This window comes from Uloborus diversus, chromosome 9, assembly GCF_026930045.1.
Source record: "Uloborus diversus isolate 005 chromosome 9, Udiv.v.3.1, whole genome shotgun sequence".
NCBI classification, from domain to species: domain Eukaryota; kingdom Metazoa; phylum Arthropoda; class Arachnida; order Araneae; family Uloboridae; genus Uloborus; species Uloborus diversus.
The window spans coordinates 54,325,559-54,345,729 of NC_072739.1; the positions used below are offsets into that span (position 1 = coordinate 54,325,559).

The following is a 20,171-nucleotide window of genomic DNA, read 5'->3' on the forward strand; positions in this document are numbered from 1 at the left end:
TTTCGATCCTATAAAAATGCAACAAAAATGAAGAGAAAATTTAATGCTCGCATTGGCAAATCAGCTACTGCAAATCCATTTGAAGCGCAGAAAGAGTTCTTTCCATCTACCTAGAGATATGAAGCCTACAATGCTAAGAATCTTTGGGGAAGAATATAACAATGAAAGCAACCGCTATAGCAATAAAGAGGATAAATTAGAAACCAGAAAAACATGCAGAAGATGCCCTCCAAGTAAAAAACGAAAAAACGCGTATAAATGCATTGATTGCAACGACCCAATCAGCCTTCAATGCTCGAAACTATGTGCAACGATTGCAGCTCACAATTTTAGAAGGTATGCCCTTTTTGTATTTATGACATAAAATTTGTTAAAGAAGTCAATGCGAAAACACTTTATGTGCTTTTACAAAGGCCATACCCATTTAAATAATGTTGCTACTGTAACACAGTAATTTTTATCACGTTTTTTTTTTTTTTTGAACTTACCTATGTATTAAAAAATATTTAAAAATGTATTTAAATGAATTAAATGACACAATGAAAACTAAATGCATTTAATTTGAAAATCTACCCTATTTCGAATGATCGGTCTCACGTGCCGCTTGCAGCAGTTGCGCGACAACTTTCGTCAAGTAGTTAAAAGGTTATAAGATTTTGACACCTTTAACGATTACGAAGTACTATGCGTAAAGTGAAGACTTTAAATACCATGATAAGGATCAAGTTCAGCGTAACAGTTATCGGTGAACTTTAGATATAAAAATACAAAACTAAGAGGAAAATTCTGACAAAGCTGATTCCCAGTTGCCCACGCTTGCACTGTTGATGTCTTCTGTGTGGTTCGGATTTCGGAACAGAACAAGGTATTGCCAAAAAATAAAAAGAAATATAGTGTTGCCATAGTCCCAAATAGGTTTTTTTTTGGGGCTCAAGAGCCTTGTTCGGATGCGCTGTACCAGTAAATTAACGAAAAAACTATTTCGTGAAAAAACTAGACAAGTGGGCCGTGGTAGCCTGATCGGTAGTGCGTCGGATTCGGGGCCGGAGGGTCCTGAGTTCGAACCTCGATGGTCGAAGACCCACCGTCGTCATTAAAGGGGACTGAGCGACGTTAAATATGCTCGTGGTCTCAATGTCCTCCAAGTGAAACGATACCTCTGGGGGTGCTAGCACCAGGTAGCTATTAGCTCCTGAACTAGTTCTAAATTATCATTAACTGTTCCGGTGATGGTGCTGCCATCTATCAGTATATAAAATAATGGAGGCAAGGCACTTAGTATGAACCGTTAAAGTGAAAAATAAACGATATCAAAGTTATTTCATAAATTAGTTGATCATAAATAGGTAACACCTTTCGAAAAATACAGTTTAATTCAGTAACGGATATGTAATTCATAAATAACTAGGGGACTCCACCCCACTGCTTTCTCACACTCCATCGTACTCATTAGTGCTTTGTCGTTCCAAAAAATTCTAGACCGACAAAAAATCTGTACCTAAGCCAGAAGGACGTAAGCCACATTATGATAATTTTACAGGGCGACTTTCTCTATTTAACGACGACTTTTCACGGTCCCAGATGGTCCACTACAGTGTTAAAAGCATTCTATTTAAGGACGTATTCTACTTAAGGACGATTTTTTGTGGTCCATTTAAAGTCGTTAAACAGAGAGCCAACTGTATGTATTTATGAACAAATGAGCTAGATTTCGAAACGCAGAGAGCGCTGATACCTTTGGTTATTATTTAAATAAGGAAAAGGGTAAAATACATATAATGTCATGCATTAAAAATAGTCTGTAAAGGATATAATTGCAAATCATACGTTTAAAACTAAAATCGTTTAATATTAATCTATGTGTTGTGATGATTTCTAGAATATTTCTCAATGTTTTACCTGTTGATTTAAAAGTATTATAAGTACTACTTGCTTATTTTAAGTTTTATAAAAATTCATTAAATGTTTATTAAAAGTGTTTTACCACAAAAAATGCCATAGCGACTGTTTGTGCGAATTTATATTTTTATCTCAGAAAATTTAATTTCCGTTAGACAGAAGAACCAACTGGTCAACACAGCGGCTCATCGAGATAGGGAAGTTGGGGTAGGATGCAGTGCAAACCCCTCATTTTGAATTCGTCCAGTAGGGGGGCTCACTGCAAATTTTGTCGAAAAGCAACAAAAGCCATGCTCAATTACATCTAAAAATGTTAATTTTTCAAAATCCCATGGGTGTATGGGGGGGGGGAGGGCAATTGACTCCGTGCCCCCCTTCCCATACATGACAGGTCTCTTCTGTGGGGGTGGCTTTTATTGTTTTCAACTGCCACAAGGCCCAGATCTATAAATTCTGAGCCCCCCTGTAACAAAATCTGTAGGGCCCTTCAACAGACGCCAGCAGTGTATACTCTGCTCGACATTGAAAATGCAGCACCAAGAAGGAGTGGTCAGAAAGTGATGAAATTTAGAAAAAAAGAGACAGCAAGGAATAATGAATGATCTAAATTTCAAAATGATAGGCAGAATACAAAGCGAGAACGGCATCGGCTCAGTAGGATGTAGGACCACCGCGGACAGCGTTACACGAAGAAACACGTCTAAGCATAGAGTCAATAAGGGTGCGAATGGTGTCCAGAGGGATGGCTCTCCATTTCCTTTCAACCATTTGCCACAGTTCGTCTTTCGAACGAGGAAGGGACAGAGTCTGCAAACGGTGTCCAATCAAATCCCACACATGTTCAATTGGTGACATATCAGGAGAGTATGGTGGCCAGGGAAGCATCTGTGTGCCTTGGAGAGCATGTTGGCAGATACGAGCACTGTGTGGTCGGGCGTTATCCTTCTGAAAAATTGCATTAGATAGCCCTTGAAGGTAAAAGATTGCCACTGGCCGCAGCACATTATACAAGTATCGTTGGGCTGTCATAGTGCCTTGAATACGAACTAGAGGTGATATGGAATTGTACACAATTGCGGCCCGAACCATTATGTCATGTTGTTCGGTGAGACATTTCCACATTTGCTGCCGTATTAGATCTGTCTCCACGTCGACGCCACACACGACTGCAGCGACTATCACTGGATAAACAGAAGCAGGATTCATCTGAGAACATGATATTTCGCCATTCTGCCATCCACGTCGCTCTAGTCCGGCACCATACTAAACGTTGCTGTCTATGTTGTGGGGTCAATGGCAGTCTTCTTAGCGGACGCCGTGATTGCAGACCACGTGCGACCAAACGACGGGAAATGGTTCTGGTTGACACGGGAACATTCACGGTATCTTGCACCTGCTGCAGAATCGAGGAACCAGTGACTTGTGGGTCTGCTACAGCTTGTTGGTGGATGCGTCGATCTACGCGTTCTGACATCACTCTGGCTGCCCCTGCACCCCTCAATCTTGCCACATTTCGTTATTCCAACCATCTTCGGCACATCCGATGCTCTGTGCTCGCATCCATGTGGGTATCAGCTGCGATTTGACGTACGGACCAACCTCCCCTTCTCAGTCCGATCACCATACCCCTCGTAAAATCGTCTATCTGCTGGAAGTGCCTTCGCTGACGGCGGCCTGGCATTCTCGTGTTACACATATCCTCCAAGAGAAGAACAAAATTTCTTTGAAAATTCTCCAGTCAGAAATAACGACACGAATATTGCCCATTCTGCAAGTTCCTTCCCTTATATCTTACTTCACGTGCGTCAGAGAGTTGCACAATTCACATCATTTACATAACTCAGTGATGTAGGTCTACTCTAAAATTCGCATAAATTTCTGAACACTCCTTGTAGGTGTTACATTTTCAATGTCGAGCAGGGTATTTGCAACGTTAATAAGTCTTAATGCTGGTTTTTTTTTTCAATTTCTTGGGCTGATGGGACCATTAAGGACGTGCCTTGATGGGCAACTATTTAGTTTCCTTAATAATGTGCTTCCTAGTCATTGGATTTGCAAAGATTCTGATTACAACAATCCCATTCTTCTGTGCCCCCTGGACCTATTTCCAAACATTTTTTTTTTTTTTTTTGTAGTGAAATATCAAAGATTGTGAATTTGTGCCTCATAGGTCACATGATTTGCAAGATTAACACCAAAATATCCCAACCTCATTTTCTAAGATTGATCGTGACATGTTAAAACGAGTGAAATAAGAACTAGGCTTTAGACTTGATATCTGCCGCAATACAGAAATTCCGTACATAGAACATTTCTTTCCGTACATAAAACTTGTACAGTTTTACCAGCAAAGTAAGTATTGTTGCCATATTGGTAATATATGGCTTCCAAATCCCGGAAGGAATTTCGATATGTACAAACAATAAAGATAAACTCGGGAGCTTTGAAATTAATAAAAAACTTTATAGCGTGCCGCAAGTTGGAAAATTTTGAGAACCCCTGCCTTAAGGAATAATTATCTCATAGAAAAAAATCGTGGCGTGGAATACCGATGCTACGAATTTAGGGTATCCATTTGCATCTCCCCGACAATGATCTCAAAGCTATCAGCCAATCAGAATCTTTAAATGCTGCTTCTCAAACCCCCCTATTTTCAAAAACAGGCCTCAACCAGCTTTACTTACTGCAGAGTTGCTAGGTTTGGTTAACATTAGCCGATTTTGCTAATTTTGATCACATTTGGGCAGAAAAAATTCAAAAGCATTAGCCAGAATGATGTTTGGCTATATTTTAGTCAAACTATTGTTTGATTTCTTTTGCACTTTAAAAAGTTTGGCATTTTTTGCACTTCAAACAGCTTCACATAATTTTTAAATCGCTCATCTACATTTTATTTTGAAAAGAGTAATAATTTGAGACAGTAAGTAAAAAAAGAGCAAACAGAAGTATCATATTTTCAGTTCCTAGTTTTACTAAATAGCTTCATAGCAGAAACGTTTCTTAAATTCATCGTGAAAAAGGACAAAATAATAAAGAAAAAACCTTTTTTTATGGAATAGAAAAGAATAGAAAAAGAAGTTTCTGTGTAAGGAAACACGTATTTATTATAATTACTATTTTGCAGTTTGCCCTTAAACAAGAATCATAAATGATTTCAATCATTTTTTATTATTATTTTATTTTTATTTTTCACAAACACTATTGAAATCACAAAACCTTGTTTAAAAATGAGATAAAACGCAACTCATGTATTCCAGAAGTATTTTTTAGTTGCATATAATAATAAAAATTAAAATAAAATAATTTATAAAAAAATATCAACTTACCTTTCTTGTCATTTGCAACTTCTTTATGCTAAAATTTCAGAAGAAGTTGTTTGATGAATTCTGGATATGTTAATTCTTATCAATATGACAATTTGAAGCTACTTCTTATTTCTGAAAAAATAATGAAACTGTTCTATGTTGTTCATTGGATGAACAATTTATAGGTGTACTGCCATCTAGTGAGAAATTTTCAAGTCAAATTTAAATTTTGAAAATAATGAAGTTTATTATGCTTCAATGGAGTTAATCTTTATTTTAGTATACCCAAAATTAAGAAAACTTATTTATTAAAAATGGAGCAAAAAAGTATAGAAAATATGAAATTTTCATATATTATTAAATTAATTTTTGTTACAAGCAAAAATCATTCAAAAAAAATATAAAAATATCTTTTCTTAAAAAATAAACAATGTTTGCAAGCATAAATGTGCAGGAACACTGCAGATGCGTTTTGGTGTTACAAGGAATGCCTTTTTCAATGTATAAAATGCGAGCTTATAGAGTTAAAGACATCGGATAAAAGTCGGATTTTTTTTCGCATGTCTTTACATTCATTAGCTCACATTTTATGCACTGAAAAGGACATTCCTTGTGATGCAGAAACACACGAATGCAGTGTTCCTGTGCATTTGTGTTTTAACAATGTTTTATTTGCTTTTAAAAATTATTTATGTTTGGCGAACTAGAACAATAATAGATTGATAGAATTTGTTTTAATTCCAACTTGATTAACCATATCTTTTATTATTTGTATATTTTTAATTTTAAAAATAGCTTTTTTGTAAAATTTTTGACATAAACAAAATCTTTTAAATAATGCGTAATTTAGCTTCTGGATGGTAAAGATGGGCTAGAGGTAGCATAAATTGAAAATATGAATGGAAAAGGGATATGTATTAATCAGACAACACTGAAAGAATATTAAAGATTGTAAGAATATAACTGGGTTCCCACTCTTCCAGCAGATTAAAAAATAGGTCCTTTATATAGCCTTTTTATGGGTCACATTTTAAAGCTATTTAGGGCCATTTCACGCCAATGGCTCACACCATTCTGTCTTAAATTTTTTCATATATATATATTTTTAAATTTATCATTTTTGTATCATTAGTAATTTTTGTAATGCGTTAAAAAGTTTTTTTTTTTTACTAGACAGCAGTGTTTTAAAATGCTATAACTAAAGTTCTATTGGAGCTAGTATTAGTTGTATGATAGCTCAGTTTAAAGACAATTATGTTCGCATTAATTTAATTTGTTTATGTAACTTGAATAATTGTTGATTTTTTTTTTCATACAATGTCAAGTTCAAAATTTTTTAAAGGTAGTGTGATTTAAAAATTTTGGAAAAAAACACGATTTTTATTGTACTTTAATGAATACAGAGAATTTTAGATTTCTCACTCTAAAATGGCTCGCAATGAAAGGATCCTCAGTTACAGCAAATAATGTAGGATACATTACTAAAATTTTTGCTAAAACTTTTCAGTAACTGCTGAACCCTTCATGGTTCCAGAAAATTTTTTAACATTTTTATAAATATATGCATTAAAAATCAAGCAGTATTTAAAAAAATAATAGGACACTGACTCAAATTTTTTTTAAGTTTTAGATTTTAAAAATTATGGAAAACTTTTTTTATTGAAAATTATTCAAGTTATAAACTAAAGTTAATGTAATTCTCTTTAAAATGAGCAATTATAAAACTCTGTTGCTTTCATAAAACATGAGCTATAGCATTTGAAAGCTAAGTTTTACAAAAACTGCAAAAATTTTCCCACATTATTTGCCGTAACTGCTGAGTCATTCATAGTCCCACTCTGAAAAATGTTGGACATATTCATTAAAATACATTTAAGATCATATTTTTTCCAAAAATTTTAAAGGACATATTCGAAACCTAAAATTTTGTGAAAAAGTTTCTTCTTGAAAATAATTAAATTACAGAGTAAACTTTCGATTATCCACGGGCGGATTATCCACAGGCTTTTACATGCACAAATGTTATTGATCTATCTAAAGCTATTAGACTAGTTTCATTTTTTACTTACTTTGCAAATTATCCATGAATTTGGCTATTCACGATTACCCTGCAACCCTATTCCACGGATAATCCATGTAATTAAAGTGCATGTAAGTACCTTTAAAATAAGTTATTATAAAACTCTCTTCCTCCCACAGAACTTAGTCTTAAAAGAATTATGGGTATAGAGTTTGTTTAAACATTGCACTCAAATTTTAGACAAAAGGAAATGCTGAAATATTTTTTGAGAAAGAAATGTACAAAGATAAAATCATTTGTCGTGATTGCAAAATAAAATTAGCATCAATTTATAATAAATTTATTTGCATAATTTTCATAAAATTCTATTGTTTCTTTTGTTGTCCTGGGAAGTACGGATTGTAACGCTAAATGAAAATGGTCCATTGTAACTAATGAAGTCAATGATGTAACATCATCTTTAATGACGGACATCGCTGCTTCTCTACATAAATCTGTTATCTAAGGAGGAAAAAAGAAAATAAATTGTTTGATTGTCTTTTAAATATGATGGTATTGAAAACTATAATTGGGGCAAATTCAAACTGACAGCATTGTGAAGTGTGAAGGCTACGCAGATTGTAATCAAAGCATTGCGATGCTGCTGGGTTAGGCTTGCCCCAACTATAGAAGTAAACGAAGCATATTATATTAAGCTAAATTGAAACTTGTGATGAAGTCCTCCTATAGGAAGAATGATTCATTCATAATTAATTTTGATCACGTTGTATTGAAGAAATTTCAGTATATAGTCAAGCCAATCAGCTCAGATAAATAATTTTTTCGAGTTTTTTTTTTTACTATTTAAGTTTGTTTCACATTGGAACAAGATTCTATTCCAAAAAAAAAAAAAAAAGAAATAAATTTGAAAAAAATTACTACAGATGCTAAATTTCAAAACCTTTGTAAATAAAAGTGCTACTGCTATCAACATTTTTTAAAATTCGAATATAGATTAATAGCTTTTTATTTTCATAAAAACAAAACATCTCCAAAAAACTTTAAAATAAAGAATTCTTTCAGTTCTAATCATCTTTTAACAATGAATCAGAGTAAGTATTTAATTGAGTTAGCACAGTTGATTCAAGTTAAATTTATTACATTTGGTTTTTGAAAATTTGTTTTAGTATTATTAATTTCAAATTTAAAAACTAGCTGTAATAAATTTGAGCATAAAGATATAGAGTCAGACCTTGATATAAGGACACCCACACATAAGGTCACCCCACATATAAGGTCACTTTTCTAAAATCATGACTCATTGAATAGTTATTCCATGTTATGGATTATCGGATATATGGTCATTTATCCAATACCACCATTGCTTATTAGGTCATTTTTGTCTGACTTTCTTTGAGAGATTTCAATGCCTCACTAATTCAGTTCTGTGAATTTTCCCAAGTACAAGATCCTTCATCGACAAAATGCCCTCTGCCCAACGAATGTGAGGAAAACTTCTCCACGAAACCCTTTATCCCCTCAAATTCTAGGGAAAAGGCTTGCAGAGACAACGCAAGGCTGTAGAGAGAAGATGACTTGAGTGAGTAGGAGGGATCATTCACCCCCCTTAACGCAGGTAAAAGAGAACTGTTTCCTCTGGCTGCATACTGTTGGTCTTCATTCATGCTTTGTGGATTGAGGGTGACAGCTTTTAGATAAGGGTCAAGGTCAATAGTGATGGCTTTTAGGAATGCATACAAATTTCGAAGGCAGGTCCCCATAGTGTCACGTGTTTGTCATAAGCACATGTCCATTTTCGACCAGCAAATCACTGGAAATTATCTCATTCTAACCATTTTTTCACTTGTATCTTGTACATGATGTCGAAAAGAAATGCATTGTCTCTGTCAGAGAAACAGCAAATCGTTGAAGATTTTTTAAAATCTAATGTATCAAAAGCATACATGAAATACACCGCCAGCTCAATCAATTCCAGCCGAGGACTGCAGTTTCGTGCTTATTAGCACTCATCAGCCCGGCATACGACTAACTGAGCTGGAGGTGGAAAACCTCTTAAGGAAGCCAAGAGTGCCAAACAAACTGGTAGCTAACATAGAATTAGCACTGACCAGATGAGAGACTGAAACAATGGTTCAGTTCAACTCGAATATTGCAGGCAAGGCAGGTATATTCAGTAAGTTACTGCCCTATAGCCAGGGCAAAGGCAGAAATACATGAAATTACTGAATATACCTGCCTTGCCTGCAATATTCGAGTTGAACCGAACCATTGTTTCGGTCTCTCATCTGGTCAGTGCTAATTCTATGTTAGCTACCAGTTTGTTTGGCACTCTTGGCTTCCTTAAGAGGTTTTCCACCTCCAGCTCAGTTAGTCGTATGCCGGGCTGATGAGTGCTAATAAGCACGAAACTGCAGTCCTCGGCTGGAATTGACTGAGCTGGCGGTGTACTTCATGTATTTCTGCCTTTGCCCTGGCTATAGGGCGGTAACTTACTGAATATCAAAAGCATGTTTTGCAAAAGAGCGAAAGATACCTTGAACAACCCTTAACAATATCTTATCCTCGCATACAGCTTCCAAAACTGCTGGTAATGGAAAGAGAAAAAGGCAGCAATTGTCACTGTATGAAAAAGTTGAAGAAGCCCTTCTGCAATGGATAAAAATCGCTAGAGCTCAAAATGTATCAATATCATGCTTAATACTGAAAGAGAAAGCTCTTCAAATAGCTGCTGAATTAGGAGGGGATGATTTTACGGCAAGCAATGGATGGATGCAGCGTTTAAAATCAAGAAATGACATGGTTTTTAAAACAGTATTCGAGGAAGCCAGTGATGTGTGGATGAGAGTGCTTTAAGTGATTAGAAAAAATCCATGCTAGATAACATTTTGATGCGGTATAAACCTAAAAATGTGTTTAACGTTGATGAATGTGGACTTTTTTATTGAGCCTTGCCCAAGAAAACTCTTGCTTTTAAAAATGAAAAATGTGTGGGAGGGAAGAAAAGTAAAGAGAGACTGATAATTCTATTAGAAGCTAATATGGATGGCTATGAGAAACTAAAACCACTAGTTATTGGAAAATTCACGTTGTTTTAAAAACATGAAATCTTTACATTTAGATTATGATGCAAAAAAGTCAGTATGGTGAAGTGAACAAAGTATGAAAAATTTATTTTAACAATACAAAATGGTCTCATCCCTTTCAAATTTGATTTGGATTGCATAGGAAACTTTGTTGATTTAAGCATTTATTTTCACAATTAATATTTATTTCAGATGTTTTCCAGAAGCTGCCTTAGGAGTTTCCATCTGCTAAGAATGGAAGTAAAAGATATTAAAGCTACATTGGACTTGCTCGTTGAGCAGTCTAATAACAGCAGCGGTAAGTGTCATTAATTTTACCATTTTGTGCTATCATAATGCTATAAATTAATTTGAAGTAGTATTTTATTATTTATTTATAATTTAAAACTCGTAAACATTTAATTTTGAAATAAACTATAATTGAATGTGTCATAATGCTGCAATTAAGAGATAGGTAGCCTTCACAATGCTGACAAGTTGTGCTTGTTCCAACTGTGGATATCCAGATCAATCAATTTCATATATATATATATATATATATATATATATATATATATATATACAGAAGGTATTTTTATTAATGATATTCATGAAAGTATTTGTGAAAACATGTTTTGCTGTTTACGTAATGGAGGTCAAGTAATGGGGCTTGTTAAAAATGAACAAATGAAACTGCAAGAGGATTTAGATCATATTGTTAAGTAGGAAACAAGAGAACTTCCTTGCTTTTAGTGCCTTTTTCTTTGCAAAAATGTATAAAAAAATCCTTTCCCGCCATTAATGAATAAGTTATTAAAAATGTCAAATTTTAATATCTAATCTGTACTGAAATTGGTTTCCATGCGGAAAATGTTCTGCTAAACCATGGGGAAAATTTCTGAGCCCCCCCCCCCCCTCTTAAAATTTTGCATATGGGCACCCATGGGCAGATAAGTGGTTGGAGAAAGGCCAACAGCTACATTTAGGTCATTGAAATAAGTGTACCAGTCATTAATCAGGCAGAAAATGTTATTTATCTGGGTGTTGTAATCGATCATTTCCAGTTTAGCCAGGATTGCAGTATGGCAAGTGTCATGTATTATAGTTAGTCATGTATCTATTTAATCGGAATCGCTATTCTACCTCTAACTGCAACCGCTCCCTGACCAACGTTGTTGTTCACTTCATCATCCATCATGCGGTGCGTGCTTATGACGCAGCACTATTAAACTTAATCTTACTGAATCTCATCTATGTCCTTATTTCAAAACCATCTAAGTTCATAAACATATATATAACATGGTGTCGGAAGAAAATATTACTTGCAGATTTCGAGAAGTGCCATATTTTTAAACTTATTTTTCGTTGTGTGGACTTAAGCATCTAGAGTCAGCATGGCGCATCAACTTCTTCAGATGGAAATATTCGTTCCTGGAGATAACCCAGCAGAGGCTTGGAGCGACTGGAGACAGAAATATGAACTGTTTGAAACTGCAGTAAAGTACAGCAAGGAAGATGACGAAACTCGAATCGCTTTGTTGCTAAGCGTCATTGGAAAATCCTCATACAAAGATTACTTAACTTTCGACTTTCCAACCCTTACAGCTGGTCAGACAAGAACTGTCAAGCAAGTTTTAGATAAATTTGATGACCACTACAAACCATATCGTAACGTAACACTCGCAACTTTTGTGTTCAACAATATGTATCAGAAACCAGGTCAGAACTTCGACTTGTTCGTTACAGAAATCAAGCTGCAAGCAGATCAATGTGAGTTCGATGCTGCTTACGATCGGAACATTAAGGATCGCATAATTCAGGGGTTACGCGATGATGTTTTGCGTGAACGCCTGCTTAGGGAACCAGAACTCTCATTAAAAAAGACTGTCGAAATCTGCAAGTCAGCTGAGCTCTCAAAATTGCACTCTCTTGCAATGTCACAGCAATCTTCATCTAAGCAAGTTGATGCAATCAGCCATCAAAAATCCAAGAAGCTCCAGGGTCAAGGTAACTCAAGCACAAGTACACACCAATTTAAGCTAAATCCTGCCAAGAAAAATGCATCTCAAGTGCAGAGAAAACGACCATGCTCCAGATGTGGGTCACAACATGCTCCCCGGAATTGTCCAGCTTATGGCAAAACCTGCCACAACTGCCAAATGCAAAACCATTTTGCTAGCGTTTGCAGACAGCAAAGGAGACATCCAAAACAGCACTCGCAAGTGTCAACAATTGAATGCTCTAACCCTAATGTGGCATACATTGGGACAATATCAACATCATCTGATTGTGATTGGCTTCAACAAATTTTTGTAAATAGTTTCCCCATTGTTTTCAAGTTGGATACCGGTGCTCAAGTAAATGTGCTTCCTTTTTCTATATTTAAAAGTCTCAAAAATTCGCCAACACTTGTTCAAACATCTCTTCAAGTGTGTACATATACGGGTGATGCCTTACCAGTTGTTGGTAAAAGTGTTTTACAGTGTGAAGTTAATAATCAGTGTTATGCTCTTACCTTCCACATAGTGAATCTTAGTGTGCAGCCAGTACTAAGTGCGGCTGCATGCAGTCATTTAAATCTCATCAAACGAATCGACACCACATCACAAGAAAGTGGAAAGTGCATCAACAGTGTTTCTACCAAGTGTGTTTCAAATGTTAATTCATCTAATAATAGCGTTCCTCCTCCTAACACATCTTATACACCTAAGCTGTCAAAATTAATTGAAGAGTATAGTGACATTTTTGAGGGTGTGGGTCGCCTACCCGGGAAACATAAAATCATTTTAAATGAAAATGCAGTTCCCGTTATAGCTGCATCACGCAAAATCCCATTGGCATTAGAAAATAAACTCAAGGATGAACTCTTGAGAATGGAACACAATGGTATAATTGAAAAGGTGACAAAACCGACTGATTGGGTTAATCCAATAGTTGTGGTTCCTAAAAAAGACGGTTCTCTACGAGTTTGTCTTGATCCTCGTCCTCTCAACAAATACATCAAGAGACAACACTATCAAATCCCAACGCAGGATCAACTCTTATCAAAGCTCAAGGGCTCAAAAATCTTTTCCCTTGTAGATGCAAAAAATGCCTTCTACCATATCCAACTAGACGAAGAAAGTGCTGATCTGTGTACTTTCATTACACCATTTGGTAGATTCCGTTTCCTCGTAATGCCTTTTGGTTTATCCTGTGCGCCGGAAGTGTACCAAATGGCCATGGACAACATTTTTGAAGGTTGTCCAGACATCGCTCCATATTTTGATGATATTATGGTGTACAGTGCAAACCTAGAAGACCATTGTGAAAAGCTAAGAAAGGTATTTCAAATTGCTAGGCAAAGTGGTTTGAAACTAAACAAAGATAAGACCAAGATTGCTGTTTCTAAGCTACAATATTTAGGCCATATAATTTCACCAGATGGTATTTCTCCTGATCCTAAAAAAGTTTCAGCAATATCCGATTTTCCTGTTCCTACCAACAAACAAGAATTAATGAGATTCTTAGGTATGGCCACATATCTCATGAAATTTGTGCCTAAGTTCTCACAGGAAACGTCTATTTTAAGAGATCTGCTAAAGAAAGACACAAATTGGATTTGGGACTCTCATCATGATGAAGCATTCTCAAAAGTTAAAGACTTGCTACAGTCATCTACAATTCTCCAATTTTTTGACAGAGATAAACCCATAGTGCTCTCTGTAGATGCAAGTTCTTTTGGAATTGGTGGAGTTCTTCTCCAGAATCGCCAAGCAGTTGCATATACTTCTGCAACTCTTTCCGAGGCTCAGTCAAGGTATTCTCAAATCGAAAAAGAACTCCTTGCTATTGTTCATGCTTGTGAACATTTTCATTATTTTGTTTTTGGCCAGCATGTAGAAATTGAAACTGACCACAAGCCCCTCCTAGGCTTAATCCACAAACCATTTGAAAAAATATCACCTAGACTGCAAAGACTGTTATTGAGGCTTCAGAGATATTCTTTCAAACTAACACACGTTCCTGGAAAATATTTAGCTGTCGCTGATGCCTTGTCCAGAGCACCCTTGCCAGCACATCCTGTCTCAACATCAGATATTGACTCTGCTCAACTAATGGTTTCCTTGCTGGTACAAGCATCAAAATCCAAGCTTGATAAAATCAGTCTGGAATCGCAGAATGATGCAGAACTTAAAAGTGTAAGAAATTACATCACAAATGGATGGCCCCAGAATAAACACAGTGTGACTCTACAAGCACAACCATATTGGCATTGCCAATCTGAACTGCATATAGAGAATGGCCTCATCTGTCGTGGACAGCGATTGCTGATTCCCAAGTCTTGTCGTGAAGATATTTTGCAACATCTCCATGTTGGGCACCGAGGCATAGTGTCATGCAAAAATCTTGCTCGTCAATCTCTCTACTGGCCAGGTATGAACACCGACATTGAAAATATGGTTTCACACTGTACCATCTGTCAACAAAACCAAAGGTCAAACATCAAAGAACCACTGTTAGACAGAAAGCTTGCTGAGCGACCATGGCAAAAGGTTGCAATTGATTTTTTTCACCTCTCATCAGTAACATATCTTTTAATTGTTGATTATTTTTCCAAATATATTGAATTGCAACATTTGCACCACACAACAGCTAGCACAGTTATTAATGCTTTGAAAACTTGCTTTGCTCGTTTTGGAGTTCCTGAAGAAATTGTCGGAGACAATGGACCACCATTTGATTCCAAAGAGTTCAGTGAATTCTGTACAAGTTGGGATATACTCCACAACCCATCTAGCCCAGGATACCCCCGTTCAAATGGACAGGTTGAAAGATGTGTACAAACCATCAAATCAAGCCTCAACAAAGCTGCTCAAGACAATAAGGATCCTCATCTAGTTTTGATGGAGTACAGAAACACTCCCATGGATGGTCTGCCTTCTCCAGCTGAGATCTTAATGGGTCGTCGGATTCGCACCCTGATTCCAGTTCTACCGTCACTGCTCAAACCTCATTACGACTGTAGTGATGTCCAAAATCGTCTACATCTGAGGCAACAACGTCAACATAAATATGACCTGCATACACGCCCGTTAGAGCCATTGCATAATAACCAAGTAGTATTGTTTCAGCATAATAAAGAATGGTGCAAAGGAAAAATTTGCAAGGTTGGACCTCAGCCTAGGTCTTACTGCGTGAGAGCTGAGAACGGTAGAGTTTATCGAAGAAATCGTTTTCACATTAAAATTTTTAGATCTGCACAGCCCATCAACAATGAATCAACGGCAGAGGATCTGTTTGTAGTCCCAACAACCAACCAGATTATTACTCCAGTAACTGTAACACCTAGCTCTTGTACTGTGACTCAGACTCCTGCTGCTACAACCTTAACGACCCGTACGGGCCGATTAATTAAACCCCCATCAAGGTTCAGAGACAATTAAACATTGGTATTTAGATAATAGTGATGATAATTGTAATTTTTCTTATTATTATTATATTTGATTTCACCTGTATTTTATATTCGGATTTTTTTTTTTTTTCTCTTCAACTACTTTTGTGTGTTCTTTATATATATATATGTGTGTTTTTTTCCAAAAAAAAAAGGGAGATGTCATGTATTATAGTTAGTCATGTATCTATTTAATCGGAATCGCTATTCTACCTCTAACTGCAACCGCTCCCTGACCAACGTTGTTGTTCACTTCATCATCCATCATGCGGTGCGTGCTTATGACGCAGCACTATTAAACTTAATCTTACTGAATCTCATCTATGTCCTTATTTCAAAACCATCTAAGTTCATAAACATATATATAACAGCAAGTAACAAAGCCAATAGAATGTTAAGGTTTATCAATAGATTTATTTCAAACAAATGAAGGTTCTTCTGCCTTTATATAGAGGTTTGATCTGAGTTCATTTGGAGTATGCTGCTCAATTTTATCTCCATACCTCAAGAAATTTCTTTACTAGAAAATGTTCAAAGACTCTCTACTAGGCTAGTAAAGAGATTTTTAAACACTGATTGATTCCAAACTTTAAAGGCACAGCATGTATAGCCTGGAACAAAGGAGGGTCAGAGGGGACATGATTCAGCTGTTTAAATTTATCAAAATGAAAGATGTTAATTGGTTAAATTTTTGAACGGAAAGCTAGATGAGGTCATTGTTTTAGCTATTCAAATTTTGGGCTCATCTTGAAATTAAAAAAAAAAAATCGTTCCTTTAGTGGGGTAGCATTGGAACAGCTTATTGGAAGAGGCTGTAATGAGCAAGGGGGTAGATAGCTTGAAGAAGGGCCATTGATCTTCATTAGGGACTAAGAAATTGACTAGGACAGGCCTATCTGGGCCCAGAACTTGCTTCTGATCGCACATTTGTGTTTGTAAATTCTGGTTTCACTAGTGAAATATATGCACACACATATAAGACTAGGTTGTTTGTAAATTTTATATGATCTTGTATTTCAGATCAATCTTCTGCAGCTGTGCCAAATATAGATGTAAAACTTCCTCTGGAAGATTTTGAAGCTGTTCAAAACCTAGAGAGGTTGTTAGAAGAAGAGAGCAGCAAAAACTACTTGATAAACTTAATTTTTCGACAAAAGTGGAATGTTTTTTTGTCAATGCACTACCGTGGAAAATAGGTCATGATAATGAATTGGCTACTGGAGACTTGTTTGCAAATTCCGAGCAAAAATTAAGTAAAACTTTTTTGTATACCACTAAACATGATTATTTTATTTCTTGCAATTGCAAGAAATAAAATATGACGTCATATGACATGTAATTGACTCTACTTATGAAAGTGTTTGGAATACTATTGATTGTTTGGGGCTTCCATAAAGATCCAAAACTCAAAGATTTTTGCAAGTAAGTGCTTCTAACGTTGTTACACATAGGCAAGAGCAGTGTTGGAGCTATTTTGAGCTTTACATGTATAGTCTTGAACAAGGGCAGCAAAATTAAGGAAAGCCTGGGCTTTTCGGGGCAAGGGGAGGAGAATCCACACTTTTGGTTTTATTGTGTTTCAAATTTAGTATTTAATTTTAGAAGATAACTGATTGTTAAGAGCCTCTAAATCTGAATATTCATAATAAAAGCTTGAATCATCAAGCATAGCTTTTTTAAATATTTCCATAGTATCTCTTGTAAGATATGAAGTTCTGGTATGAATTCTGATCAAAAAATGAGTTTCATTTTTTCCATAGATGGTGAAAAGCTTCAGCCAAATCTCTGCATGCATTTCAAGTGTTAATCCAGAAATTGTTTTACTTTAATCAACTAATCTGGTACAAATTTTTATTATTTTAATTATTTATAATATAAATATAGGGTGGATGTGCTCTTAATGGACTGGATACCTTCCTCATGTTTTGATTTACACACAAAAAAATTAACTAAAATGTAGCTTTAATTTATGTGTTGACAATTATTATCTGCCTATTTTACAGGTCTGGTTTATTGTTGATCTTGATCAATGAATACAAAATGAGTTAAATGTGTTGACAGATTAAAATAAAATATAATTCAAAATCAAAATGTTTCAAGGCTAGACATATTTGAAGAATGTTTAATGAAGTATATTTATATAGGTCATTTTAAAACAAGTTTTTGTAACCTAATGAAACTTCCGATGGAATATATTGTTAATAAGCATTTTATTAATTGTTGAAGGAATTCCGGTTTAAAGTGTCAAGTACAAAAAGCTGTTTGCTCAGCATTTGTAAAATTCTAATTTCTGCACATGACTTAAAACAAGCCATTTTTATATAAGTACTTTTTTTTTTACAGCTTAACAAGTGCAAGAATTTTGGGGGCAGTTGCTTCCAAGATCACACTAGGAGGATTCTCAAACATATGTCCACTGATGAAATGGCAGAACTGTTTTTGTGGACTGGCAGCAAAGGAGGGAAAAAAAAATTATGAGTTTGAAAATCGCTGACCTTGTTATTGGTTAATAGTTTTTCAGTTTAAAGTTGATTTATTTTCATAACATTGCTATAAATTCTGTCTAGTCTTAAATTGTTACCTGATTGAGCATTATCACTTTGATTGAAAGAAAACAATTCAGTGAGGGGTTCAAGTGTATTAAGCTACCCTGTCACTTTCCTCAAATTTATTTAACTGATTTAGTTGTATAAAAAATAATATTGCCAGTCTCCTAAGTTTGAGCGTCTGTTTCTTCCATGCACTTCTTACTGTTAGACTGGGTGTAGAGTTCTCACTTAACCAGTAAAACGTGGAACCCGAGTTACCTCGGAAACTGCAGCAGTGGCCCACACCGTGAAACCCGAGCCCCTGGAGAAGGGGCAGAGGGCTTCACTGCCGAAATTTCGGGTTCTTCCTCTTTTCGGAGTTCTTTTGATGAGGGATTAGTGTCAAGAGGGTGGATCACAGGGGCATTTCACCCCTTCAGCGGCATTCTTTTAAACTTCGATCCGAAAAGGAAAGAAATGCAATTTGTTCAGATGATTGTGAATTTTTATTTTACACTATTTCGCTACAATTTCTACTTCAGAAAACTTCACAATTACCTATTTTCTTGGATTCATCTAAATACATATGTATGATTTAAGTTTATCTTATCAACGAACTGCAAAAACTAAATTAAAAAAATAATAATTTGGTTACATTTGGGTTTTTATTAGGGAAAATAGTATTGCGGGAATTTTTAGCTTGCTAAGCGGAACTTGTATGAGAACAGCATACAAATGAAAATTTTTTAATGGTATTTTACAAAATATTGTGCTAAAGGCATATTCCTGAATTCTAATTCGAACCCTGAATTGCATAATTCATTTAGATCACCAATAATGTTAAGTGTCAACAAATGAAAAGCTTCTTATTTCCAAAAGAATGAAACAAACACGTTTTGTCATTTTAATAAAAATATGCACAAAACGTACGTTTTGTTTTCTTATATGAAATGCCATGAGGATAGGGATGGCAGTTTAAAAATAAGGCGTTTGTAAAAACTTGATCAATTTGATCCAAAAATAAAAAGATTATTTACGGGGGAGAGTGGGGGGGGGAGAACCTGAAAAGAAAAATCTCTGAAATAAAAAAAAAGTCTTAGAAACCGTGCTAAGAACAAGGCTTGATTGCAACAAAGTACATTTCCATAATCACAGTAATCTTTTCCATTTTATCATCCTAATCCTGAGTTTTAATCGCTAAGAAAATTTTCGCGGTTAGTAACAACTTAACTTACGTTGGTAAGAGTGCGTGTTTCCGTTTTACACATAACATTCGATAAATCTTCTCCGTTAAAAAGTTGCCTTATCAGTCAAAGTGTTTAGATATTACTAAATTTTGTATAGTGATTGAGGAAAATATATGTGATTGTATTTTGACGTTTTGGTTGATTACATTCATTTAGGAATGTTATTCGTCGGTGTTTCTTAGTTTGAATACATTTATTCTTGGTAATTTTTCAACTTCGCATGTTACCATAATTTCCTCCTAGAAGTAGATTGTATATAATGAACTCATAGGAGGATTTACGAGAGTGCCAGGGAATGCGCCGGAACCGCAACATTTTTTAATTGAGTTTTGAAAAAAAAAAAAAAAAATCATAAATCAATCAATAAATAAAATATATTTCATCAAGAAAAAAAGTTTGGTCACTTATATTTTTTCAGAGCTACAATGCATCATTATTTTCATGAAAACAACCCTCCCGCCATAATAATTGTTTTAGATCCCCTAACATACGGGGGGGGGGGGGGGCAGTTTCAGCTTGCACTTCCCCAAATTATTTTCCGGTGGCGCCATTGAGAGATCCCTTGTCGCTCTTGGGGTATACCCCCTTCCCTCGACACCTGGTATTGTTGCACTCCCAGAATTCACAGCACAAATCCGCCCATGAATGAAAGTAATTTGAGATACATATTTTCGGT

At 35.4% G+C, this 20,171-nt stretch overlaps 1 protein-coding gene across 1 annotated transcript in view; it reads right to left on the reverse strand.

The window, feature by feature from the left end:
• The window catches only part of LOC129230222 (ribosome biogenesis protein SPATA5-like), a 172,994-nt gene that overhangs the window by 66,679 nt on the left and 86,144 nt on the right, over positions 1–20,171 (reverse strand). The window contains exon 9 of the mRNA XM_054864624.1: positions 7,573–7,725. Within this exon, the coding sequence (XP_054720599.1) occupies positions 7,573–7,725 (153 nt within the window). The remainder of the gene's footprint in view (positions 1–7,572; positions 7,726–20,171) is intronic.